The sequence below is a fragment of the Herpailurus yagouaroundi genome, unplaced genomic scaffold (genome assembly GCF_014898765.1).
Source record: "Herpailurus yagouaroundi ecotype Mexico unplaced genomic scaffold, PumYag 189, whole genome shotgun sequence".
NCBI classification, from domain to species: Eukaryota; Metazoa; Chordata; class Mammalia; order Carnivora; family Felidae; genus Herpailurus; species Herpailurus yagouaroundi.
Window position 1 is genome coordinate 13,642,284 of NW_024412420.1, and position 25,652 is coordinate 13,667,935.

The following is a 25,652-nucleotide window of genomic DNA, read 5'->3' on the forward strand; positions in this document are numbered from 1 at the left end:
CTTACTCCAGACAAAAGAGTGGTTTATTAAAGGGCATCAGTGAGCCTAAAATTTTGCCTGCTGGAAGAAAGGCACTCAAGTTTAGATACCATTCAGCCCATTATTTAAACGTCTGCTCCCTCCATGCCTCCCCCCACCCCAAGCTATGAGCCACTGACACGCAGGGATGGGTGAGGCTGCCCCTGCCCCCGCGACTGAAGACCCTCACATCCTCAGAGCTGAAGACGTATTTGCCAAGGTGAGGGCAGCCCCGTGCCAGGAGCCCAGACCCCTTCCTTTTGCCTCGCACCTGGCACTGGGTCAAAATTTTGGAAGTAAACCCACCTCCCTAATTTCTGGGCTGTCTTTACGGGTGAGGGGGAAACGAGCAGCCCAAGAGAGCAAAGCAGCGTCTAGATGGCACATTAGTCCCTTTGCATGCCCTCCAGGATTGCGTCCTACAAAAAAGGTATATTCAAGTCCCAACCCCTAGTACCTATGAATAAGACCTTATTTGGAAGTAGAATCGTTGCAAACATAATCAAGTTAAGATGAGATCAGACTGGGGCGTGCCAGAGTGGCTCACTTGGTTGAATGTCCGACTCTTGGTTTTGGCTCAGGTCGTGGTTCGTGGGTTCGAGCCCCACACCGGGCTCCACGCTGACAGTGCAGAGCCTGCTTGGGATTCTCTCTCTTCCTCTCTCTCTCTGCCCCTCCCCTGCTCGTGCTCTCTTTCTCTCTCAAAATAAATAAATAAACTTTTAAAAAAATGAGGAGGTCAGGCTGGATTAGGGTGGGCTCTAAAACCAATGGTGGGTGTCCTTGTAAAAGAGAGAGAGAGAGAGATTTGGATATAGACACACAGGGAAACGGGGAAGAAGGCCATGTGACGACAGAGGCAGAGATTGGAGTGATGTAGCTGATGAGCCAAGGAACACGAAGGAGAGCCAGGAGCCACCAGGCTAGGAATAGGTAAGGCAGGATTCTCCCCTCGAGTCTTCAGAGGGAGCATGGCCTCTCTGACACTATGATTTCAGACTCCCAGCATCCCAAACCGGGAGAGAATAGATGTCTGTTGCTTTAAACCACAACGTTTGTGGTAATGCGTTAGAGCAGTTCTAGAAAACTGTTATGTAGGCCGAAAGATATGTGTTGCTGTGGCTCAAGTAGGGCAACCCTGAGTCGTCTCCCCCTTCCATGTTATCGCCCTGCTTAGAACAATCTATGGCTCCCCAGCTGTATCAGGATGCAGACCACGCTCCTTACCATGACCTACAAGGCCCTGTGGGGCAGACTCTGGACATGCCTATACAATATCTACTCCCTCCTCTTCTTTGCTAACAGAACATTGGACCTGTAGCAAGCAGCGATGTAGCCAGCTGAAACACCTCATTCCCTGGATGTGTTAAGGGTTACCACGTGCTATAGGCTGGCTAATAAGGGAAGATTCTCGTGCAGCTCACATTTGACTGCTTGTCCCTCTTCCCTTTGCCCTTCTCCTTATTCCTGCCTGGAATGTAGAGAAGATGACTGGAGCTTCAACAGCCATCTTGTGAGGATAAGGACAAGAGCCACGTAAGGATGGTGAAGTGATGAGCTGGATGGAACCTGGGTTCCCAATGATAGTCTGGAGGGATGCTCATTCAGCCCTCTGTGACACGAAAACACAAGCCCTTCCTGATACATGGTAGTCTGGCTCCCACCCACCACCCCCATGTACTCCACACCCTGTGTGCTTCAGCCCCGCTGGGCTTCTTCACTTCCTGAAATCACCAAGTGCTGTCTGCCTCAGGGCCTTGGCACCTCCTGGGCCTCAAAACCTCTCTCCCACTCCATTCAGGAGCTGAGTCCTCCTTTTCCTTTAGGCCTCAAGTCAGCAATCACTAGCTCAGAGCACCTCCCTGATGCCCCCATTACTCACCCCACCCTGGATTTCTCCCTCCCAATATGCTGCACACTTGTGATGATTTACTTGGTTTTTAGGCTTCTTATCCTCACACCTACCTTTCCTGTGAGACCATTCCCATACGGGTGAGCTCTGCCTTTAGCTACAGTAGTTAAGCACAAGAGTATAGGCTTTATTGGAGGACGTGCTGACGAGTGAACGGTCACAAAGCACAGCCCGTCGAAGACCTGCTTATCCTCTGTTTTGTCTCTACCACCACGCATGCTGGTGTCCAGAATGGGATCGTGTTACCCAACAAAGCGAGGCGGCACCAGACGGGGTCCAGACACCCGCCGGTGTGGTGGGAGTCAACCAGATGCAGCGCTCAGCTAGGAACCTGAGCAGACCTGTGTTTAAAACCGCTGCTTGGAGGCTTGGAGAAGGGTCTGGTGTCCATTACCTCCTTCCTGGGACTCACCAGTGAGAGCTTTTGCCAAATCTCCACGCATCAGACATGAGGGGCCTGGGCAGAAGCCACGCTCTGCAGTCGGAAAGCCCAAACAGATGCTAACACGTCTCTGCTGCCTCAGCTAAGACGGCAGAGGGTGGGGTGACGAGGGACGCGTCTCACTGGCCCCATCTGAAACCGGGGCAGTCACGCGCCATGACAATGGCTTTTCCTCTGTCTGTTGTTTCTCGGGTCTTTAAGTTACTGCCCCACTGGAAGGTGCCGTGGGCCACTTTTCAGTCATTGGTTAAAACTTCTCACATCCGAAGGACCAGCGTGGGTCCTTTATGGGACACAGAGCTTAGGGGACCACGTCATGCTCATCTCCTCACCCCCCAGCACCTACCTAGTGCAGGGTTTGGCACCTGGCACCTGGCAGGCGTTGGGATCTGTCTGCTGAATGCGTTCAGTCACAAGGATCCCGCAGCCGACGGGGCCGGAGGCTGTGCCGAGGATGCGTGGTCTGGTGACAAGGACAGCATCCTCCCTGAGCACCAGTGGCAGGTGATACAAAAGCCACGTGTGAAGGAAACAGCTGCTTCCTCTGGGAAGACTTTCCAAGTCTGTGGAAAGCATCCCATAGCCGGGACGTCCTGCCCACAGGAGGAAGTCCCCTGACTCCTCAAGCTCTTCTCTGAGGAAGTGAAAGTAGCTAGGGAGTCGCTCTCGGAGCAAGGAAGAGGTGCCCTCGGCTCCACCAGCTGAGACACAGCAGAGTAGGGGCGAGTCCGTCAGGGCAGCAAGCGCAGAACGTGGGTGACTGTGTCCTAAGCGTGACTGCTTGTCCACAGAAAGGAGAAGGAAGACCTCATGTGCATCTGGCTTCAATAAATAGATGCTGGGTGAGTAAAAAAAGAGACAAGAATTGGGGCACCTGGGTGGCTCAGTCGGTTGGGCGTCCGACTTCGGCTCAGGTCCTGATCTCACGGTTCGTGGGTTCGAGCCCTGCGTCAGGCTCTGTGCCGACAGCTCGGAGCCTGGAGCCTGCCTCGGATCCTGTGTCTCCCTCTCTTCCTGCTCCTTTCCTGCTTGCACTCTGTGTCTCTCTCTCAAAAACAAAAATAAAGAAAAACATTAAAAAAGAAAAGAGAGAGAGGCCAGCACTGAGGTGGGCCTGAAGACACAGAGAAAGCAGCCCTGGTTTCTGACTGATTTCCAGGTTTCTGAGGTCAGGCTGTCCGTTATCTCCAGTCTTTGGATCCCACGGTAGGTCTCTAGCCCTCGGTAAATATATATTACTTTTTGAGAGAGAGAGAGCGCGTGCCAGAGCGCAAGCAGGGGAGAGGCAGAGGGAGAGGGAGGGAGAGAATCCCAAGCAGTTCCACACCCAGCACAGAGCTGACAATGGGGCTTGATCCCAAGACCCTGATTTCACGACCTGAGCCGAGATCAAGAGTCTGACGTTCAACCACCTGAGCCACCCAGATGCGCCTCTACCCCTCACTATAAACCTTTCTCCTGACACAGTTCAAATAGCTCCTCGGAACCAAAAGGGCACTAACTAGAAGAGTCTTGTTCATGGGGTGATCAGAGGGTCATCCAGAGAGACCCCAGACGTCCTTCACCGGCACAGACCGTGAGAGTATGAATGGGAAGAGACAAGTGAGAAACTCAATTTCTGGGAGAATTTTCCCTGATGACACACAGGCCGCCATGTTTTTCTTCTATAAAGCCAGTCACTGATGGCTTCTTGACTGACTACAGAGGGGGAAAGAGCCAGTGTGGGATTCCCCAACCTTAGGGGCATTTCCCATTTTCTCCTGCAGGCCTCTGATCATGCTGCCACCAGCACCAGCAGTTTTGATGTAGGAAGTTCACCCGTGACAGAGTTGGATAAATGTTTCCCAACAACCATTCTCTCCTTCTTCCTTTAGAAGCAGAACCTTCCAGGGTTTTTTAATGTTTGCATTTTATTTGTTTTGAGAGAGAAAGAGAGAGCATCTGAGCAGGGGATGGGGCAGAGAGAGAGAGCGAGAGAGAGAGGATCCCAAGCAGGCTCCTCACTGTCAGTGCAGAGCCCGACGTGGGGCTCGATCTCACGAATCATGAGATCATGACCTGAGCCAAAATCAAGAGTTGGACGTGTAACGGACTGAGCCGCCCAGGTGCCCCCCTTCCAGTTTTCATTAGGCAAATGGCCACCCACCTAAGACTACGTTTCCTAGCCCTCCTTTCAGTTAAGCGTGGCTACATGACAATGTCTGGCCGATGGAAGACCAGGAGGATGCTTGTCCTCAGTAGGAAAGGGGAGCCATCTTGGACCACAACATAGAAGACATAAGTTGTCGAGGGGAGAACGGCAAGATAGAGGGAAGCTGGGTCCCCAACACCATGGAGATGCTATGTCAAGCCTGCTTACTTATGCTCACACTATTACATGTGGGAGAAGAATAAACTCTCGTGCCCAAGTCCATCATCAGTTGAGCATTTATTAAAATAGCTGAATGTGTATCCTAATTAATACAAGCAAGGTCCTAAGCAGCCTCCCCAGGCAGGCCAGACTGCAGGCTTCTTCACTGTAATCCATATACACACGTCTCTCAAAAAGGATTTAGAGACCGTGCTTGGCAGTGAACTTGCCCCAGGAGTTCACCCGGTTCGGGCCTGTCACTGACTTGCGGTCTGTGGGGAAGTCCCACTACCCCTGAGGGCGGCCCTCCAGACACTGTGGACTGCAGGCTAGAAGCCATGACAGTGGTGGCCTGACCTCACAGAGGGTCCGGGGCATAGCCTGAGCCAGATGACTTGGCAAGCCCACCAAAGAGAACTGTTTCCTTGAAAAGCCCCGCTCCGCAATCCACATTCGTCCTGGGAGGCGGCATGATGTAGATTTCAAACATTCTTGGTCATGAAATCCTTTCTTCCAATTAATCTTCCGTGGAAACTTAATACATGCATCACATCAAAGTACGGCCGTTCTGGGGGAAGGAAAGAAGGGCCTGGAGCCCGGCCTGCTGTGCGACTTCCTTCTCCACCACCCTCCATTCCATGGCAGTCCATGCAGGAAGCACCTCTGCGAACCCTTAGGGTTCCACGGGGTGCACTTTGAAAACCACTGCTCCGGAAAAAAAGAAAAGAAAAGAAAAGAAAAGAAAAGAAAAGAAAAGAAAAGAAAAGAAAAGAAAAGGAAAGGAAACCACTGCTCTAGGATCAAGTGCAGGGTCTGTGGAGTCAGAGGGACCCAAGTTCAAAAGCTGGCTCCACTACACAGTAGCTGGTGCCGAACGTTACTCTCCTCTCTGAGCTTCAGTCCCTCGTCAGTAACGTTGCTCACAGACTTCTTGAAAGGATTAGACACAACACATCAATGTGAAGCTCTTAGCCCAGTGCCTGGTCCACAGTAGGTGCTTGCTAAGTAGGAGCTATTACGATGATTTTGTGGGACGTTTTTCATGAAGACAGGTTTTCATCGTGGAGGCTGCCTCCTCAAAACCAACCCCGGCTCCATCCTAAACGTCCGCTGTTACAATGTCTCTTCTGCCTCAATTATTCATGCCTGGAGCCCGCCAGGCACTTCATTTCTGACAGCGGGACAGCATTTACCTTGGCTGAGCTCAAGACGTTTCTGGACAGGAACTCCGGCTAAGCTGTCACATCGACCCATCAACTGCCAGCCAACTGGCAGGTGAAAATGCTGGGGCAGGCAACCAAGGGCACCCTGCGGGGCCTGCCGGAGAGGCCTGGCCAGCCAGGCTTGTCAGGACGGTGCTCCAGGCAGCTGGGTCCAACCCAGGAGGTGCTGGTGGGATTCCTGGGGGAGGGAGCATCCCGTTCACTGCCACCCCCATTCCATGAAGCCTTATGAGACCCCAGAATGTTTTTCTAGATCCCTGCTGCTCAAAATATGCCCCACGGACCAGCAGCATTTGCATTACCTGGGAGCACATTGGAAATGCAGAATCCTAGGCCCCAACCCCAAACCTGCTGGGTCAAAATCCTAATTTGAACAAGCTTATCAGGGGATTCTTTTGCACAATAAAGCTGAAAATCACTTGTCTAGAAGCACCCCCTGTCTGGACCAATATGCCACTCGTTTTCCACAATGAGATAGTGGTTAAATCCTTGGACTCCAAAGGCAGAAAGACCTGGGTTCTTGTCCTGGCTCTGTCACTCGTGAGCTCTGCAACGTTGGGCAAGCTCTTCACCTCTCTGTTCCAAGACAGTATTAGAAACATTTGCCTCCTGGGCGGTAGGTGGGTGAATTAAACGTAAGGCCATAGAATGAGGTCTGCACTCAGGAAGGGCTCCTATAACATCACCTGTTATTCTTATTTTCCCTTGCCTCGTGTATCCACATAATAACCTCTATTTGCCCTCTGGAGGTATTCGAGCCTCAGGTTGAAATAAACCCGCACAGAACACTTGTCACCACAGAAGCGCAGAAAGCCCTGGAAAGGGAGGGACCCAGGCCGGACAAAAGGGCACTGGCATCAGTACTGAGGGCCTAGTGTAAAGAGGTGTCAGGATGGACGAGGCTGACCTAGGGAGGCCCTGGAAGTGGGGGGTTGGACCAGACTCAGAAAGAGGGTACGGACCAGCTTTCTAGACAAAGCATTTCTTAATGCCCCCAACGCTTCTTGGAAATGGAAGAATCATCTTATCCTGGCTCTGACTCAACATGTGGGCTGTGGGAGGAGTATCAGCCAACCCAAGGTTTTGACGGCATAAATATGTATCATACAACCACACAGAATTAGGACAAGGAAAAACAAAAGCAAAAACAGACTCCCCCATCCCTCATCTGTCCCATGCTGGCATATCTCCTTCTCGTCTTTTCTATGTGTATATAATTTCACACGGTTATAATCCTGCTGATCATCCATTTGTGTGGCCTGCTTCCGCCAGGTTTCATGAATACCTAGAGCAGTTTTTGATGTTGAACGTGATCTTTTAACCATCATTTATAACAGCTCCCTGGCCATCGACTCAGAAGAAAGCCCACAATTTTCCTAACTATTTCTCTATCGTTGGGCATTTTGGTAGCTTCTAATTCTTACGCTCTCATAAATACTCCTGTGATTAATTTCTTTTTTTAATGTTTATTTATTTATTTTGAGAGAGAGAGAGAGACAGAGAGCACAAGGAGGGGCAGAGAGAGATGGAGAGAAAAAATCCCAAGCAGGCTCCTCACGGTCAGTGCAGAGCCTGACGTGGGGCTCCAACTCACAAACTGCGAGATCATGACCTGAACTGAAGTCTGGACACTTAACCGACTGAATCCCCCAGGTGCCCCTCCTGTGACGAATTTATTGATGTACTTTCCACATCCAGGATTGTTTTCCCTGCTTGAAAGCGTTTGGCACAAAGCAGTGCTTCTCAAACCTTGATGTGCATACAAATCACCTGAGAATCAAATTCTGATTCCATAGGGTCCAAGTTCCTGCATTTCTTTTCTCTTTCTTTCTTTCTTTCTTTCTTTCTTTCTTTCTTTCTTTCTTTCTTTCTTTCTTTAAATTTTTTTAAGCAATCTACACCCAATGTGGGGCTCAAACTCATAACCCCAAAACCAAGAGTCGCATGATCCACCAACCGAGCCAGCCTGGTACCCCTAGGCTCCCAGGTGCTGCCGACGCTACTGGTCCCCCACCATACTTTGAGTAGTGAGGATACGAGGCATAGCACCTGAAGTTTCAAGGCCAGGAAATCCTCTTTTGTTGCTAGCATACTGGTTTTGTAGTTCCAGGTAAGATCTGGGGGGAAAGCACTACCTTTTCCACCCCCTACCTTTCTGGTTAACCTTCTCAAGAAATTAACTCACCCAATTTTTATAACAATTCCATGAGCCATTCTCAGTCCCATCTTGTAGATGAGGAAACTGAGGGGGTGCCTGGGTGGTTCAGTCGGTTAAGCATCTCATGAGTTTGAGCCCCACGTCGGGCGCTGTGCTGACAGCTCAGAGCCTGGAGCCTGCTTCGGATTCTGTGTCTCCCTCTCTCCCTGCCCCTCCCCACTCACGTTCTGCTTCTCTCTCTCTCAAAAATAAATAAACATAAAAAAAAAACAACTTTTTTTTAATAGATGAGAAAACTGAGGTTTAGAGCGATGATGTGGCAAGGATACCTAGTACGTACCGTCCCTGGGACCACAGTAGGTTGACCAGCCATCCTAGTTCACCTGGTGACTGGGATCTCCCAGGATGTTGAAAGTTCATTGCTAAAACCAAGACCATTCTGGGAAAACCAAGATGACTGGTCACCTAGACCAGGGCCTAATTCAGAGTCAGCTAATGTTTATCATTCCTGCCCCTGTGCCAGGCCCTGAATGTAGACTCTTGTAGAACACCTTTGCAATTACATTTAGACAATAGCATCCTCATTTGACAATGAAGTGAGGTTAAGAAATCTGCCCAAGACAAAAACACAACCCAATTAAAAAATGGGCAAAGCAGGGGCACCTGGGTGGCTCAGTCGGTTAAGGGGCTGGCTTTTGGTTTCAGCTCAGGTCATGATCTTACGGTTCACGAGTTCAAGCCCTGAGTCGGGCTATGCGCTGACAGCATGGAGCCTGCTTGGGATTCTCTCTCCCTCTCTCTGCTCTTCTCCCGCTTGTGCCTGTGCACACACGTGCGCACAAATGCTCTCTCTCTCAAAATAAATACATAAACTTTTTTAAAAAAAGAATAATTTTTTTAAATGAGCAAAGCGGCAAAGGAGACATTTTTCCGAAGAAGATATACAAATGGACAACAAGCACGTGGAAAGATGCTTAACATCATTAGTCATTCAGGAAACACAAAGCAAAACCACGATGAGATACCACCTCTTACACCCCCTAGGATATTATAATTTAAAAAAAGAAAGAAAGAAAGAAAGAAAATAACAAGTGTTAGCAAGGGTGTGGAGGATTTGAAACCCTCCTACATTGCTGGTGGGAATGTAAAATGGCTCAGCTACTATGGAAACCAATTTGGAGATTCCTCAAAAAAAACGTTAAACATAGAATTATCATTTGACCAGCAATTCCGCTCCTAGGTACATGGCCCAAATAGTTGAAAACAGGTCCTCAAAGAAAAACATGGCCACATGTTCACAGCAATACTATTCACAACAGCCAAAAGGCAGAAACAGCCCAAGTGTCTATCAACAAATGAATGAATAAACAAATTATGGTCTATCTGGACAATGGAATATTATTCAGCCATAAAATAGATGTAGACGTGAAAACATCATGCTAGGTGAAGGACACCAGACACAAAAGGTCATACATCATATGATCTCATTTATATGTGAAACATCCAGAATAGGTAAATCTATAGAAACAGAACACAGGTTCGTGGTTGTGAGGGAATGAAGGGACAGGGTTTAAATGGTACAGTATCTCCTTTTGGGGTGATGAAAATGTTCAGGAAGTAGATAATGATTGCACAACATTGTGAATGTATTAAATGCATTTCACTTAAAAGTGGTTAATTTTATGCTATGTAAATCTCACCTCAACAAGAAGGAAAGAAAGAAACCAACCAACCAACCAACCAGCCAACCAACCAACCAAAAAATCTACCTAAGGGAAAGGAAAAGGGTCAACAAGACTAATCTTTGTGGGAGATGGACGTCCTGGGTCTGAGCAACCAGGATTGGTCCTTGGCACCCGTACTGAGCCTGGAAGCGGGTGGGTGGGGAGATGACAGGATCAGAGAACTCATCATGTGCCTCGCATTTTGCTCTAAATTTTGCTTTAAATCTCACCCTAATAAGATCAGTATCTACTACCCCATTTGGGAAATTTGAAACTAGTAGGGGTTTGCAGGGGCTCCCAAGGCCGGTTCATTAACTGAGGGGGTAAGCATCCAGCCCAGGGTCAGGCAGCTGGAACACGATTGGGGGCCGGGACTGCTGGACCGCTTCCACAGTGCTGGAGATGAGATGTCTGGGCTCCACACACCCCCTCCCAAACACCCCTTCTTCCTACAAAATCTCTTTTTTTTTAATGTTTTTTTTTTATTTTTTTTATTTTTGAGAGATAGAGCATGAGCAGGGGAGGGGCAGAGAGAGAGAGGGAGACACAGAATCGGAAGCAGGCTCCAGGCTCCGAGCTGTCAGCACAGAGCGCAGCGCGGGGCTTGAATTCATAAACCATGAGATCATGACCTGAGCCAAAGTCGGACGCTGAACCGACTGAGCCACCCAGGCGCCCCTATCCTATAAAATCTCTTATCTTCTCTCTTCATGACCTTCCCCTCCCTCCACCCACCTCACACACTACTCTCAGAATTCTCCCAGTACTGGCCTCCTCGCCTCATCCCCTCCCCTGGCCCACCATAGTGTGGTCCTTCCGTGAGCACTACTTGTTCTTCAGGCATCTGTGCTATGAGTCTGTCTGTGCCGTCTCCTCCAGGCCCTTCGATCTGGGGAGGAGGCCTTCTAGAAGTCTCCTTTTGGAAACTCTGTCCTTTGAGAGGTTGTAAAAACCAGGCATGTATTGCAATCGTTCGTCCCTCTTGCTGTCCACTGTCTCACACCACATGGTGCCTGCCTGGCTGCAGGGTCTCTCAGCATTCTTAGGCCCACCATGGTGGGGAAAGAGCAGGGAAGTTTTACTTGGGCCAGAGAGGAGAGGAACTTAGGGAAGCCGGGCCATAGGGAAGCCTGGAGCGAGGGGATGGAGCTCTTCCTATCACGGAGAGAACTATTCAGTTACAGGGGAACCTCCAAATCTGAATGTTCTCAAGCTTGGTTCCTCCCAAACTCTGGCCTAGATCTGAAACACAGAACCAAGAAAACCCTGCACTATGACTGGAAATCCCCAGGCTGGAAAAGGAATTTTGTCCAAGGCCTCCCCTTTCCAGCCTCTCAGAATAAACTGTGTCACAAGCCAGGGTCTCTGACTTAGCACTATGGCTTCCCCAAACCCCACCCTACCCCCTCCAAAAACAGTTCCCAGGGTTCCAGGACCTCAGAATTGGTCTTTGTGGAAAATCTGTGGAAACCTGGTCTAGAAAAGAGTCCTATTTCCACTGGGACGTGGTGGTAGTGTGGGCGTGAGAAGAAAATCTAAGGAGAGGGCTCTGGTCAGGGCCCTTGGGCCTGCCAGCTTGCCCTGGGAGGGCTGGCTGGAGGCCTCAAGGCCTCAAAGAGAGACGGTCTGAGTTGGAAGGAGCACTGTGTGAGGTGGCCAGGCCGGGGATGCTGGGCAGAAGGGATTGAGCAGAGGACGCCCATCAGGGAGGCTGGGCAGAGGGGCTGGGTAGGAGGGCTGGTTAGAGGTCTGGGCAGGGATCTGGGGAGAAGGGGTTGGGCCGGAGGGGGCAAGACAGGAAGACGGTCAGAGAGACCGGGCGGGGAAGGTCTGGGATGGGGGCTGGGCAGAAGGCCCGAGCAAGAAGGGAAGCCCACGGCCAGGAGGGTGTACTGAGGAACAACGAAGGAAGATAAGAGGCCTCTGGGGTGGGTGTGTGGGGCAGCAAAGGGAATGAAAGCCCACCTGCCAGGCCCTTGGCCCCTTGATATGGCCCCAGAGCAGAGGCATGAAGCAGGCTGTGATATAGAGAAGTAGCAAAATGCTTTCCTGTTGAGGCTCAAGAAACCCTTTTAAAACAGACCAAACCAAATTAGCTGAAATATCTTCTTCCTACCACTCCCCTCTCGCCCAGCCCTTTGCCACCAAGCCATTGTCTAGATCGGGTCTCCTCCGGCCAAGCAGACCCCAGCTCTCAGGGTCACTGAGCAGAGACTCAGGAGAAGCGGGTGTCTCTGGGGCCCTCTGCTGGGCCCCTGCGTGGCTGAGGCTGCCCCACTGTCCAGGGCAGGGTGGGCACAGAGCCTGGACAGGGATGGGAGGGGGGCCTTGAGGCCTGGCTGTGCTGAAAGGGGTGGTCCTCAGTGTTCCCCATCAAACACCGCCCGGCGCAAGGCCTAGTGGGTTCCGGGCAGAGTTGGGAATGGAGTGGAGGCCGCCCTGAAGCCCAGTTGGGTGGCGGCTGTATGCACACATGTTCTGGAGTGTGTAAGCACTGCCATTCTCTCATGTGTGTGGGAATCCAAGAACCAGTAGAGTTGGAGTCCTTGGGAGCACTGAGTCCAAGGACAGACCCCAACGCAACCTCTTCTCTTCTACAGTCCCGTCTTCTGAGGTCTCTGGGGATGGAGAAATCCCTACTTCCTCTGTTCCTCCAAAGGAGGAGCTCCTCCTGTGTGCCAGGCACTGACAGCCCGGTCCTCAAAGTCTCGGGTCTCGTGGTGCTTCCATTCCAGGCAGAGGACGGGCAATATAAACAAATAAATAGATAATTCGGTGCAGGAAGTGACAAGTTCTATGGAGAAAAATAGTCTATTCCCTCTGCAGCAGTCACAGCCCTGCAGCTGTTAGAACACAGCCAGAGTCAGAGCCTTCTCTAGACCAGGCTAAATGCCCACGGGCTTCTTCAACCATTCTGGACTCCCCTGGTTTCTAGATGGCCATCTCATAGGGGGCACAAGCCCTCCAGCTTTATGGTCAGGTCAAGAAATACCTCCATAGGACCTCCAGAGCCCCAGCACTGGTGCCCGGATTTCTGTGGGTTTCCGTGAACACAGCCAGCTTTCCCACCTCCACCCTTGGCAGCTACTTCACACTCCTGACTCATCCCCAGCCCACAAGCAGTGAGGAGCCCCACAACTTTTCCTCATGAAGTGCTGCTAAGCCACATCTCTCCCACCTTATTTTAAACGAAAGTGCCAGGATTTATATTTATCCTGGTAGTTTCATCTGGCCTGAAGCCGACAATCACTCAGCCTGCCAAGGCAGGCTTCCGGGTCCCAGTCTGACATCTGAACCCACTTCCAGCTAAGGTAGAAGTCTGATCCTCCCGTCTTGCCGGCAGAGCTGGGCACAGCCCCCCGGGGCAGTCAAAGGGGTTTCCTGCCGGGGGGGACCTTGCTCCTTCCCAAGGTCTCTAGATGTGTGGCTGTCGAGGGGGCCACAACGCTCCCGGGATGGGGGAAGTCATGTAGTCAAGTATAGCCACGTGGTACCTGGGAAAGCTTCAGGTGCAGGTGGTCGTTCTAGTAACTGCTTTCAAAACTGGCTTGAAATATTACAGATCAGAAGTCCCCACATCTAGATGGCCATCAGGATCACATGGGAACTTTTAAAGGAACAAATTCCCAGTCTCCGTCTCCAACATTTCTGAACCAGTCCAGGGTGGAGCCCGAGAATTTGTGCTGTTTTTTAAGTTCTGGGGTTATTGAATCCATACCGGCTCTTAAGGATCCCCACTGCCCCTTCTGACTCCCCACAGACAATTGCTTCCAGAAGTCTGCCTCTTTGTGGCTCTCTTCTGCAAGGGCCTCTCTGCATGGACTGGGACATGGCCCTTTGACCATGGTGTCTGGCCAAGAACAAGTATCAGTTCTTTAACTAATGGCCCAGCAAAGCTGGGGCGGGGGTGGGGGAGTGGGGAAGGGTGTCCAGGACCCCTTATATCTCTCCTGCCTTGGTCTTCCACCCCATCACCCCACCATGGCTCCTTGGTTCTAGAGGATGGAGAAGACAAGGCACAATGGGAAGTGAGTTGGGACTTTGTTCTCTGAGGTTCTACCAGGTTCCACCTCAAAGATTAGGTGAGGCGGTGAGGCCCTGACCTCAGGTATAACGCTTAAGTTGGCACTAAAAACCCAGTCGTCAAGAGAGAGGAAATTTTAAATATACATATTTTTAAGTTTATTTATTTATGTTGAGAGAGAGAGAGAGAGCACATGTAGGTATGTGAGCAGGGTAGGCTGCAGAGAGAGAGGGAGAGACAGCATCCCAATCAGGCTCTGTGCCATCAGTGCAGAGCCTGATGCAGGGCTTGCTCCCACAAACCATGAGATCATGACCTGAGCCGAAATCAAGAGTCGGATGATTAACCGACAGAGCCACCCAGGCGCCCCAATGTAGAGGATGTTTTAAAGCAGTATTTTAAAACAGAAATGATGGGGCGCCTGGGTGGCGCAGTCGGTTAAGCGTCCGACTTCAGCCAGGTCACGATCTCGCGGTCAGTGAGTTCGAGCCCCGCGTCGGGCTCTGGGCTGATGGCTCGGAGCCTGGAGCCTGTTTCCGATTCTGTGTCTCCCTCTCTCTCTGCCCCTCCCCCGTTCATGCTCTGTCTCTCTCTGTCCCAAAAATAAATAAACGTTGAAAAAAAAAAAAAAAAATTTTTAAAACAGAAATGAGCTCCAAAAAATCCACGATCGGGGCAACTGCGTGGCTCGGTCGGTTGAGCGTCTGACTTCAGCTCAGGCCATAATCTCGCGGTTCGTGAGTTTGAGCCCCATGTTGGGCTCTGTGCTGACAGCTCAGTGCCTGAAGCCTGCTTCCAATTCTGTCTCCGTCTCTCTCACTCTGCCCCTACCCTCACTATACACTGTCTCTCTGTCTCTCAAATATAAACATTAAAAAAAAATTTTTTTTAATCCATGGTGAACAAAATATCAAACAGACAGGATCAGTAATAGTGCCAAGCCTTACGGGAGCCTGAAGTAAAAGGAAAACTAAGTCACAGAAACAATAACGCAGAAGGAGGGAGAGTTTAGAGCATTTATGACTCCGCTCCCTTCCTACCAGGCTGCAAGTTGGCTCTGGTCCCTCTTCAGTCCCCACTGCCACAGCTCTTGGAAGCAGACCCTCTTGCAGAGACAGTCACAGCTCTTGCTGGTTTGGGTAACCACCCTCCCTGCCAGCACAGGTGTAGACGTCTTAATGGCTCCTGCTGCTCTTCCTAAGACACTTTACCATCCCCTGCTGTTTTCTTCACCCTGCCCACTCCTGGGTAAACTGTCCCTGCGTTCAACTCCCCCACTAGAAAGCAAGACAGAAAAACAAAGTCAAAAGACAGGAGGGAAGGGAGGGAGGGAGGGAGGGAGGGAGGAAGGAAGGAAGGAAGGAAGGAAGGAAGGAAGGAAGGAAGGAAGGAGCAGGAAAAAAAATATTTAAAATTTTAAACTATCCTAAGACAGAAAAGATCTTACATCCATGACACAAGAACAGAATGCCTTTTTTTTTCCCTAAGGAAAGAAATAATCGGAAAATAATAAAGAGCTCTTAGAAATTAAAAATATGATCATAGAAAAAAGAATCAGTAACATTCAGAAAATAAAGTTGAGAAAAGTCTCCCAGAAAATGGACCAAAACCAACAAGCAAACCCTGCAAATATACGACAGAAAAGAGAAGTTCAGTGATCGATCCCTGAGATGAACGTTGAATCAAGGAGACCTACAGAAAGAAGGAAATAGGCAGAGAGAAGATTGTCAAAGAAATAAAACAGGAGGGCTTGCCAGAACTGGTGGGTGTAAGTCCCAGAGTCAGAGCACATCACTGCACTTCCAGAATGTGGGGGTTACACCCCAAGAGCTTCCAGAGCGGGGAGGGAGCACATATAAACACCAAGAGTAAGAAGGACATCAAACCTCTCAACGGTGACACTGGAAGCCAGAAGACGCCTGCAAACCTCTGAAGGAAAATTATTTTTAATCTAGAATTCTATATTCAGCCAGACCATCAATCAAGTGTAAGGATAGAATAAAGGCATTTTGGGGGCACCCAGGTGGCTCAGCCGGTTAAATGTTTGACTTCAGCTCAGGTCGTGATCTCACGGTTCGGGGGTTCCAGCCCTGTGTCAAGCTCTGTGCTGACAGCTCAAGAGCCCGGAGCCTGCTTCGGATTCTATGTCTCCCTCTGTCTCTGCCCCGCCCCCAATTGTGCTCTGTCTCTCTCAAAAATAAATAAACATTGAAATAACTCAAAATAAAAGAAAAATATGTTTTTTAAAAAAGGCATTTTCAGATATGTGAGTTTTCTAAAGAACGTTCCCTCCTGTGTAACCTTTCTCAGGAAGCTAAACAAACAAGGGGGGCAAGCAGGAAAGATTGAGAGAATAGGGCACCCAACACAGGAGACAGATAAGGGGGTTCCAACCTTGGAGGAGAAGGGAGGTCCCACAATGACCGTGGGGTGGGCAGGTGGGCAAGCAGCCAGCCCAGGTTGGAGCAGGACAACAGGAGAGAGGTTTCGGGGGGGGGGGGGGGGGGGGGGGGGGGCAAGGACAGGTTGTACCACACCAAAAACTCTATTTAAAGCCAGTAGATATATAAGAATATATAGCTATGGTAAGTACAGAAAAGTAAACAAACAGGGGGTTGGGGCAAGGATCCAGGAAAAACAAAAACTGTACAAGAAAGTCAACAATAATATTACCCTGCTTGGATTAGTGGTGAACAATATTTACACGATTATCATGATATAAAGCAGAGCAGAGATTTAACAAAAACACTGGCAGTAGAATGACGGTCGAGGGAGTGCATAAAAGGCAAATTTTCATCTACACAACAGGTAGTCAACAGACAATGTCTAAGGGAATTAATCAAGAGGCGGCAGCGTGAGCATAATATACAAAAACCGTCAGACGCAGGTGCAAACACACGCACACGTGACGTCAGATTCACCCCCAGACACAGAGGCCCCCATCGGCCTCCCAGAAAGCCCGCTGGAGAGCAGGGCCACACACTGCAAGGACAGCACCTCCTCTGGGCCTTGACTCTCCTAGCCAGGATGCACCAGCCCCAGAACTGCCCCAGGCAGACATTTCAGTTCTCTCGCTAATTGTCTTCTCTACTCAGTGCCCTGCCCTGAGGCTAAGCAGCCTGAGCCTCTTTGGCCGTTAACCCTTTGGGGCTACAGGGTCTGTAAATGGTGCAGGAATGAGAAGGGAGAGGGGCCTGAGCGGGCAGCTAGATGTGACCAATAATGCCACCTTCATTCAGCTTTTAGTGGAGGCCTCGGGTCACGTAAGAACCCACGGACAGGAAGCCTGTGCACATGCTGTGCATCCTTGAGCAAGTCACCTCACCTCCCTGGGTGCACGAGGAGGTGGGCGATCTATGAAGCTCTGAGATGCGAAGATTTAACGTCCCAGGCTGGGCCCTGCTCTCATCCCCTCCCCTGGGATCCCTCTCTCCATGCCGACAACCAAGGCCAATCCCAAAGGATATGTGATTTGCAGGGCTGACAAGTTTACTCAGGGCACCTGGGGAGTCCCTCACCACCACTTCCCTCCCCTTCCACGTTCCTCCAGCACTCACCACCACCCTGGTCCCGTTATCTGGCAGTGTGTCAATGGCCAGGGTGCCCCCACCCGGGTCTTGGCTCAGCTGGGTCCTGTCCGACTCTGATGCCTGCCCGGGGCTCTCTCGGGCTCTCCGACTCCATCCCTGCGTGATCCGCTTGGCAGCCCGCCCAGAGCTTCCGCCTGCATCCTGACCTGGGAGAAGGAGACAGTAAGCTGAGTCCCGGCAGTCCAGAGTGAAGGTCCAAGCAGGGGAGCAGCCCATTTACTCTGCAGAGGCCCCAGCACCACGCCATCACTGACCGTGGAGACAGCTGCCGGGGCAGGAGACACCCATTGTGCACTGAGCGCCACGTGTCGCCTCCGTGCCACACACTCTGCACACAGCACACCGTTAGACCTCACCCAGCCCTCCGCAGGAGATAAGATGCTCTCCATTTTGCAGACAGGAATCAAGGGCTCACAGAGGTTAAAGAGAGTCACCTGTTGGGTTAGGGAGGGAGATAAGTTCCAAATGTCCAAAGGGGTAATTATTCTCAACCTCTGCTGCACACAGAATCATTGGAGGAGCTTTAACAATTCCTACTGTCTGGTTCCCACCCCAGAGATCCTGATATAATTGTTCTGTGGTGTGGCCTGGGCGTTAGGATTCTTAAAATAATCCCCAGGGGAGCTTTGGGGAAGCCCTGAACCTAACTCTGTAGACAAGGGTGAGCACCTTTGCTCTGGAACATTCCAAACCAGTTCCTGATTTCTCTGCCAGAAATGGCGCATAAGCTCATCTTCCGGGAGACTCCAGGGACTAGAAGTCAGAGAGTAGAGTTCTTTGAGTTCAGGGCTTCTCAACATTAGCACCATTGACATTCTGGACTGGAGAACTCTTGGCTGTGGAGGCTGTCCTGAGCATTGTAACATGTTCAGTAGCATCCCCGGCCTCTGCCTACTAGATTCCAATAGCACCTCCTCCCAGACTGTGACAAGCAAAGATGTCTCCATAGTGGGGACCACTGTGTAGTCCTGTGACTACCTGCAAACACCTTGGGCAAGTCCCTTTCTCCATAAAACATGGAGCTTAGCCTCCATCAAAGATGGCAAATAGGTTTCATCTCAAAAGCCATCTCCAATCAATTAGTGACAGCCAGGAGTGCTCTAATAGAGACAAACCCTGAAGCCCCATCAGCGTTTAGCAGGAAAGATTGTCACGATCAATTAACGGTGTTTCCCAGGGCCCAGGATGGGGAAGTGGCCGCACTGGCCATTCAGCAGCCATTCCTAGACTCGGTGTTCTCTGTCCCGTCTAGGTCATTACCTTTATTCTGAATGGCACAGAAACCATGCTTTTCCTTTTTAGAAAGATTTGTGCCCCTAAAGATGTGTCTTATATTGTCACTGCAATTGTCACACCTACCCTGGACGTGTGTATGGGACACAGATCACCAGAGAGGTGGGTCTGATATTTCCTGTGATATTCATCGATTTCAGGCCGACCCTGTGTCCGATGCCCTTGTCCGCCACTCCCTAGAGCTTCTGGGTGTAACCCTCTTTCCTAGAGCACCCACTGGTGTAACTACATGTCTGTCCCTCTGGCAGACGAGCTCCCCCGGGACTCTCCCCACCTTCTGCAAATGTGCATTCTCAGTGTCGAGCAAACAGTAGGTGCCCAATCACTGTACCATTGAGGACGCGATAGTGGAGGTAACTCTTGGGAGCCTGCAAGGACAGAGGTTGAGACAAGGCTTGGCCAGCACCAGGCCTGGGGCTGGGGCCAGGACTCTGCTGTGGGGCCCTGGTTTGTCATTAGACATTTCGTCCAATTAAGTCATTCTTGGCTGCTGGTGCTTGCTGGACCCTTGCCGGCCCTCTCTCACTTCTCTGCCCCTAATCGCAACCAGATGCTCTGGAGGAGGTGGGGAGTGGGGCAGCCCCCAGGCCCCTTCCCCAGGTTGCCCACTGGCTGAGACGGGCCTAAGCCCAGGGCCGGGAAGGCAGCCTGCCATTGGCTCAGACCCCAAGCCAAGGCTGTCTTGCCCCTCTCGGGTGGGGCCCATAGCTGCTTCTGGAGATAGAACGGTTTGTGCCGGGCTGCTCTGCCCAGCTCCCCGGGTCCTCCTGCAAGCGGCCCTCGGGCCTGGGCTGGAGCCAGAACACGAAAGGAACGTGTGCAGAGCAAGTAGAAGGGCTTAGCCGGCCTGGAAAGGGATGCTAGAGGTCTGCACGCATCACAATCCTGCAACTGAGACAGGAGGGTGCCTGCGACGTGGGGGCCCAAGGCCTGAGAAGAGGGCTGGGAAGGGGGGCCCAGTCAAGATGAGGGGTCAGGGAAGGGACACCCGCACCCAGAAGCTGTTTGACCTTGGACCCATCTGCTTACCTCTCTGAGCCTCAATTCCCTCATCACTAAAATGGGGGTGACAATCATGTCTACAGGGCAGGCTGCTATGAGCATCAAGTGAAAAACAAATGAGGAGGCTTTAGAATTAGAGGGTTCAGGGCCAAGGTCAGAGGCAAAGAGTCCACTAAGTCGGGCAGGGAAGGGGATGGAGAGGGAGACAGCCCAGGAACCTGCCCTACCCTGGCCCCGCCCTGAGTCTGACCCTCTCAGCCCCCACGACATCTGTCTCCCTGCCACTCTTCCCCCTCCCAATTGGCGAGGACAGGACATCACCCCCTCAGCTTGTGGAAGGAGCCAACGCAGCTGGTTGCTCACGTGTGTCTGTGTGTAGGGACCCACGTGCCTGTGCACACGCAGACTTGCCTGAAGGTCTGGGCCATCCCCCCTGCATGCTCACACATGTGTTGCATACTCTTCCAACCCTCGGCCACTCTCTGCTCTACCTTCTGTCCCGCATCGGACAGCTTCACCTTCCCAGCACCCACGTCACGTGAGTGCACCTGCCCGTGAGTGACGGCGAGAAGCTCCCGGAGATCACACTGTTCTTTATTCATCCACGCGTTCACCCATGGCCCCAAGCAGCATGCTGTCACAGCAGCAATAGGAAGAATAAAAATGACAGCTAACTTTTCGAAAATGCTCACTCTTTGCTACCACTCTTCCAAATGCTTTAAAACACATGAACTCATTTAATCCTCCCAATAACCCCTTGAGATCGGTGCTAGTTTTAGATCTATTTTACGAATTGGGAACTGAGACACAGAGATGTTAAGGAATCTCCCCAGGTCACACAACGAGTCCATGGCGAGATTGGCACACAGGGCAGGTTGACCTTAGGGTCTGCTCAGGCCACAGAAAGTGTAACAAGAAGCGCCCAGCGACCCCAGGCTATTTCCTAAGGTGCAGGGGCAGCCCAGGGAAGGACAGGCGTGTGGGCTGGGCTTACTGGGGACCACTGGGCCTGAATTTTGGAGCTGCCCTGGGAGACTGTGTCCCCTGGCATGCAGGAGGGCGGCCCAGCAGCAGTAGAACCCCAGGTCTCTCCACGTGCCACTGTCCTGCTCTGGCACAAGAAACCACGGGCTGACCTCAGGAGGCCACGTCATGCCACCCCAGTGCCTGGCCAAGCCACCCTCGTCCCACCCATCACCCAAGCTCACCATTCCAGCCCCACGGCCACAGCCTCCGCCCTTAATGCCCTCCATCTAGTCTCTCACACTCTCTCCAGGGCATGCTTTCTAGAGGACACACGTGATTCCATTTCTCCCATGCGTCCAGCTCTCCAGAGCCCTCCAGCTGAAGGCCCTTCCTGACCGGATCCCTCCTCTCTCCTCCGCCCTCCTGTCTCCCTAAAGCCCTCGCCAGGATCCAGCCCTGCTCTCTCTGGCCACAGGGCCTCACACACGTGGCTTTCCCAGCCGGAACCACTCTGCTCCATAAATGAACCCTTCTTCTGATGACCTTTTGCTCATCTTTCAAGTCCCGTAAGATGCCATCTCTCCCCAAAGCATCCCCTGACATCTCCCCTCCTCACCCCAAATGCTACATGCATCATCCCGGCCCTGATCCCAACATGTTGTGACTGTGCATCTGCAGGCTCTAGTACCTGATACAGAGCAAAGGCTTAGAAAGTACATATAGATGAAGGAAGGAAGGAAGGAAGGAAGGAAGGAAGGAAGGAAGGAAGGAAGGAAGGAAAAGAAGAAAGAAAGAGAAAGAAAGGAAGGAAGGAGGGAGGGAGGGAGGAAAGAAGGAAGGAGGAAAGAAAGAAAGAAAGAAAGAAAGAAAGAAAGAAAGAAAGAAAGAAAGAAAAGGAAGGAAGGAAGGAAGGAAGGAAGGAAGGAAGGAAGGAAAGAAAGAGAGAGAGAAAGAAGGGAGGGAGGAAAGAGAGGGAGGGAAGAGAGGAAGGGAAGGAAGGGGAGGGGGATCTTTAAACGCCTTGGTTACTTGAGATCCGCAAGGCTGAGAAAACCCTTCCCCTGGGGCACAGGCCCACTGGAAACCCTCACTGCAATGCCACAGCAATAAAGGAGCACAGGTTTGGAATCACACAAACTTGAAGGTGAACCCTGAATCTACTACTTACTGACTGTGATGCTGAACAAATTACCTAATCCCTCTAAACCTCAGCTTCCTTATCTGTCAAAGGGGAATGATAAAACCTACACTTGGAGTCTTTAACAAAATACTATACACAAAGCACCCAGCAAAGTTCCCCTGCCTTCCCTGGGTTTTACGTGAGAACCAACTTTCCAAGGAACTTGAGAGAGTCTCCAGACTCTGAGCTGAAATCGGGTGCCCTAGTTACGAAGCCCCCAGTCGCATCCTCTTGCTGGGAAACCCACCGAGGCTCCCACCGTGGACCTTCCCCTGGGGAGAGGGAAGGAGGCACAAGGGATTAGCAGGAAGGGACCACCAAGTAGTCAGAGAAGAACGGGAGAACAGAGAAGTGTGAGTTTCTCTCGAAGGGAGAGTCTGGGGTCCGTGACCACCTCTGATTCACTCACTCATTCAATACACACTCATTGAGACCCTACTGTGTGCCAGGCACCGCACTGGGTGCTGGGGCAACAAGAGGGAACGGGCAGACACAGCCCCTGTGCCCGTGAAAATTCTAGTTGGAAAAGACTCCTGCAAAATGAAGAATGTGGTGAACAAGACAGCGTGCGGTGGGGACGGGTGCTTTAAGACAGACGGAAGTGTTGGGCTTTATTTCTACCCTGGGCAGCGCCATCCCGGTGGGCCTCTGTGTGGAGGAGGAGGTGGCCCTTGAGCTGAGACCTGGATGAAGAGAAGCCCGTGTTACTTGAGGACCAGAGGGGACACAGCCTGGATGTGTTGAGGGATGGACCTGGGGAGCGTGAGAGCAGGTGCCGGGATGGGGGGCGGGGGGGGGGGGAGGCTATCCACTCTAAGAAATTTGGACTTTAAGGCAATACAATCCAAGCTCTTATTTATTAATGTTTTCCTGAGAAATGGAAATTTTTCCCAATTGGAAAACAAAACAGAAATCTGGACTTTAGTCTCAGTTTGTTTGGAAGTGTCTGGTGGCAAGAAGGAGGTTGGAAGCAGAATCATGGTTATAAGGGGCCCTAGACACAATCTGGCCCAAACCCCGTTTTATAAAAGAGGAAACCAAGGTGCAGAGAAAGGAGGAAGTGGCCAGGATCACCAGGGATTGGGGTTGGGCCTGATCTCCCGACTCCCAGACCGAAGACATGCCCTCCAGCTGCCTCTTCTCGCTATAGCTGTTTTAGGCAGCGCTGGTCCCACTGGGGCCGAACCCTGCTGCCCCTGCCAGTGCCTCCTAAGGCCATCTTCCTGTCTGTCCCCGTCTAGTGGTCTTCCCTCCCCTCCTGACTATATCTTTGGGTTACTCATCTTTCTCCTGCTTCCATTCTAATGATGGATGGAGTTTCAAGGCTCCACCAAACAAGCCAACCCATCAAGAGGGAGGGGAGACCGCAGCTCCCTCCTGAGGGCCCCCTGCCCACAGAGCTTGGAGCCTTGGGGCTGGATGATGCCCCTTCACATCCAGCTCCCCGCTGCCCTTTCACCAGGCGCCAGGGCTCCGCCACTGATCTGAGCCAGGCTGTCCCTCCTTAGAGGCCTCCCCTAGAATATCCACCCCTCCACCTCTTCCTCCAGCAGACAACGCCCCCTACCTCCACACGGACCTTTCCTCCAATCCAGCCGGGCCTGGTGAAAAAAACCGCGGGACCGAGAGTCAATAGCTGCCCCCTCCGGCTTCCTAGAGCTTCCTTAAGTCCAACCCATCTCTCCTGCTGCAGAGAAAGTCCATTTTTTCCTGACTGAATCTCTAGCAAAGCTGAGAAGACAGGGTGTCCTCTACTTAGAGATTTGAATTAAGTCTCTGCCTGCCCCCCTCTTCCTGACCTCCCCAGGTATCTACGACCCCAACCCGACTCTGAGGAGGCAGCCCTCAGCCAGGCCCCAGTCTGGCCACCATCCCCCAGCACATGCTTGTTACCTCTCAATTCCCCTTCCCCAACCGTCTGCACAGTTCTCCCAATTCAGCCATGGGTCCAGGGCCCACCCCCCTCATCAACCCAGTCACATCCTGGGTTCAAAAGATCCCACCAGGTTTGGGGCTGCAAAGGACTTCAAAAACTGACCTGTCCAACCTCTTCCTTTTTATATCGATTTTTTGAATTATCAATTACCCACACATGTCACAACAAATCTGAAAGGGAACGACAGTCCTAAAAAAGATAAAAAAAAAAATCTCTCGGAATCCCACCACCAAGAGGTAAAGATTTTGCTCACAGCCTCCCTTTATAAGTGGAGAAACAGGCCCAGAGAAGGAAAGTAACTTGTTCAAGGTCACACAGCAAGTGAGATGTTGGGACAAGAAGCCAAGTCTCTGGCCCTTGTCTGTGTGGTCTCCCTGAAACCTGGTGGTTCTGAACCAACATTCTCTTGCCACATCAGCTTCCACTGCTCTCTGCCCACATTTCCACCACCAGTACCCTTTCCCACCCTCCTTCTCAACAGGGACCCAACCTCGTCTCAGCTATATACAAGGACCATTAAAGTCAAGAACGCTGTCACTGATGCTGTGCCTGATGTAGCACACCTCAGAGACAAAGCAGCCCCAACTACAGCGTCTCCCGGACAACCTCGTGCCACTGCTCTGTCCCATTTAAAGGACACCTATGTCAGTGAGGCATAAAGCTCTGTCTTTCCAATTCTCTCTGTCAAGAGGCTGGACTGCAAATCACCCGCCTCCCCAACCCCAGAGAAGGTCTGGGTGCCTGAGGAGAAAGGAGGGGCATGTAAAATTGCAAGCTGAAAAAATGGTTCTTTTATAATAAGAGAGACTCAAGGTAGACCTCAGAAAGGCCTTCCAGGTGGGAGAGATGATTGTGGAGAACGGTGTAGGGGAGAGGAGTGTGCAAATAGGAGCCCCCCACTATCCAGAGCCAGAGCAACTAATGGCCAGAGTCCACAAGGACAGTACAGCAAGAGTGACAGGGGGACCCTGGAGGCTGGGGAAGGGGGGAGCAGCAAGTTGCTTCTTCGTGGGCCCAGGACTGTTCTCCAGGCTCCAAGCAGGGAGACGAAGCCTGCTAGCAGGCCAGGCTGCTACAGAGCTTCCTCTGGGAGAGATGCTGGGTCTCCACCATTCCCCTGATTGCTCCCACCCAGCCCCAAAATCCGACTCAGACCCAACCTGGGTCAGCTTGGGGGTGGGGGTGGGGGTGGGGGTGGGGGGCGGTGGGGCACGGACGAGAAAGAGGAGGCAAAGCTGGGGCAGGAGGCACCGCAGGCTCCCCATCTCATCAGATTCATCCTCCTTCAGTGTGACCAGGGGTCTCTACGACTCCCCCACTGTCCCCTTTGGGGCCAGAGCCACTGCCTTATGTAGCCCCCTCTACTGGGGTCCCTCCAGTGTCCTTCCAGGAGGAAAGAAGTGGGGGGTATCAGTGTCTGCCGCCTTTACTCTCACTCACGCATGTGTTTAAAGAAAGTGAGTGGGTCCCTGTCCACCTGCCACAGCCCACAGAGCTCTTGGCCCTCCGCGGACAGTGCCCCCCCCCCCCACCTCCAGCCCGACATCGCCAGCCGGTGGGTACTTGCTCGTGCCCACGCCTGCCTGACTGCCCCCTCCCCGGCCCCGGCCCACCCCCCTCCCCCCCACCAACTCCGGCCAGTCCTACCTGCTCCGGGCGGGGGGCTCAGCGCCCGGGCAGCCTCCCTGAGCACCAGCACCAGGAGCCAGAGCTCTGCCCGCATGGTGGGTGTCGGGACCCGCCCCCGGCCCGCTGCGGCCCGGGCCCCGGCGAGGGAGGGGCCGGGCTCGGGCGGCGCGGTCCCCGGGGCTGGCGGGCGGAGGAGTGGGCGGCG

The 25,652-nt window shown here is 52.0% G+C and overlaps 1 protein-coding gene across 1 annotated transcript in view; it reads right to left on the reverse strand.

Annotated features, from left to right (window-relative positions):
- Nucleotides 1-25,640, reverse strand: part of PLXDC1 (plexin domain containing 1) — a 62,596-nt gene extending 36,956 nt beyond the window's left edge. The window contains exons 1-2 of the mRNA XM_040497895.1: nucleotides 25,466-25,640; nucleotides 17,409-17,587 (exon numbers count right to left, since the gene is read on the reverse strand). Of these exons, the coding sequence (XP_040353829.1) occupies nucleotides 17,409-17,587; nucleotides 25,466-25,541 (255 nt within the window). The 5' untranslated portion in view covers nucleotides 25,542-25,640. The remainder of the gene's footprint in view (nucleotides 1-17,408; nucleotides 17,588-25,465) is intronic.
- Nucleotides 25,641-25,652: the final 12 nt, after the last annotated feature.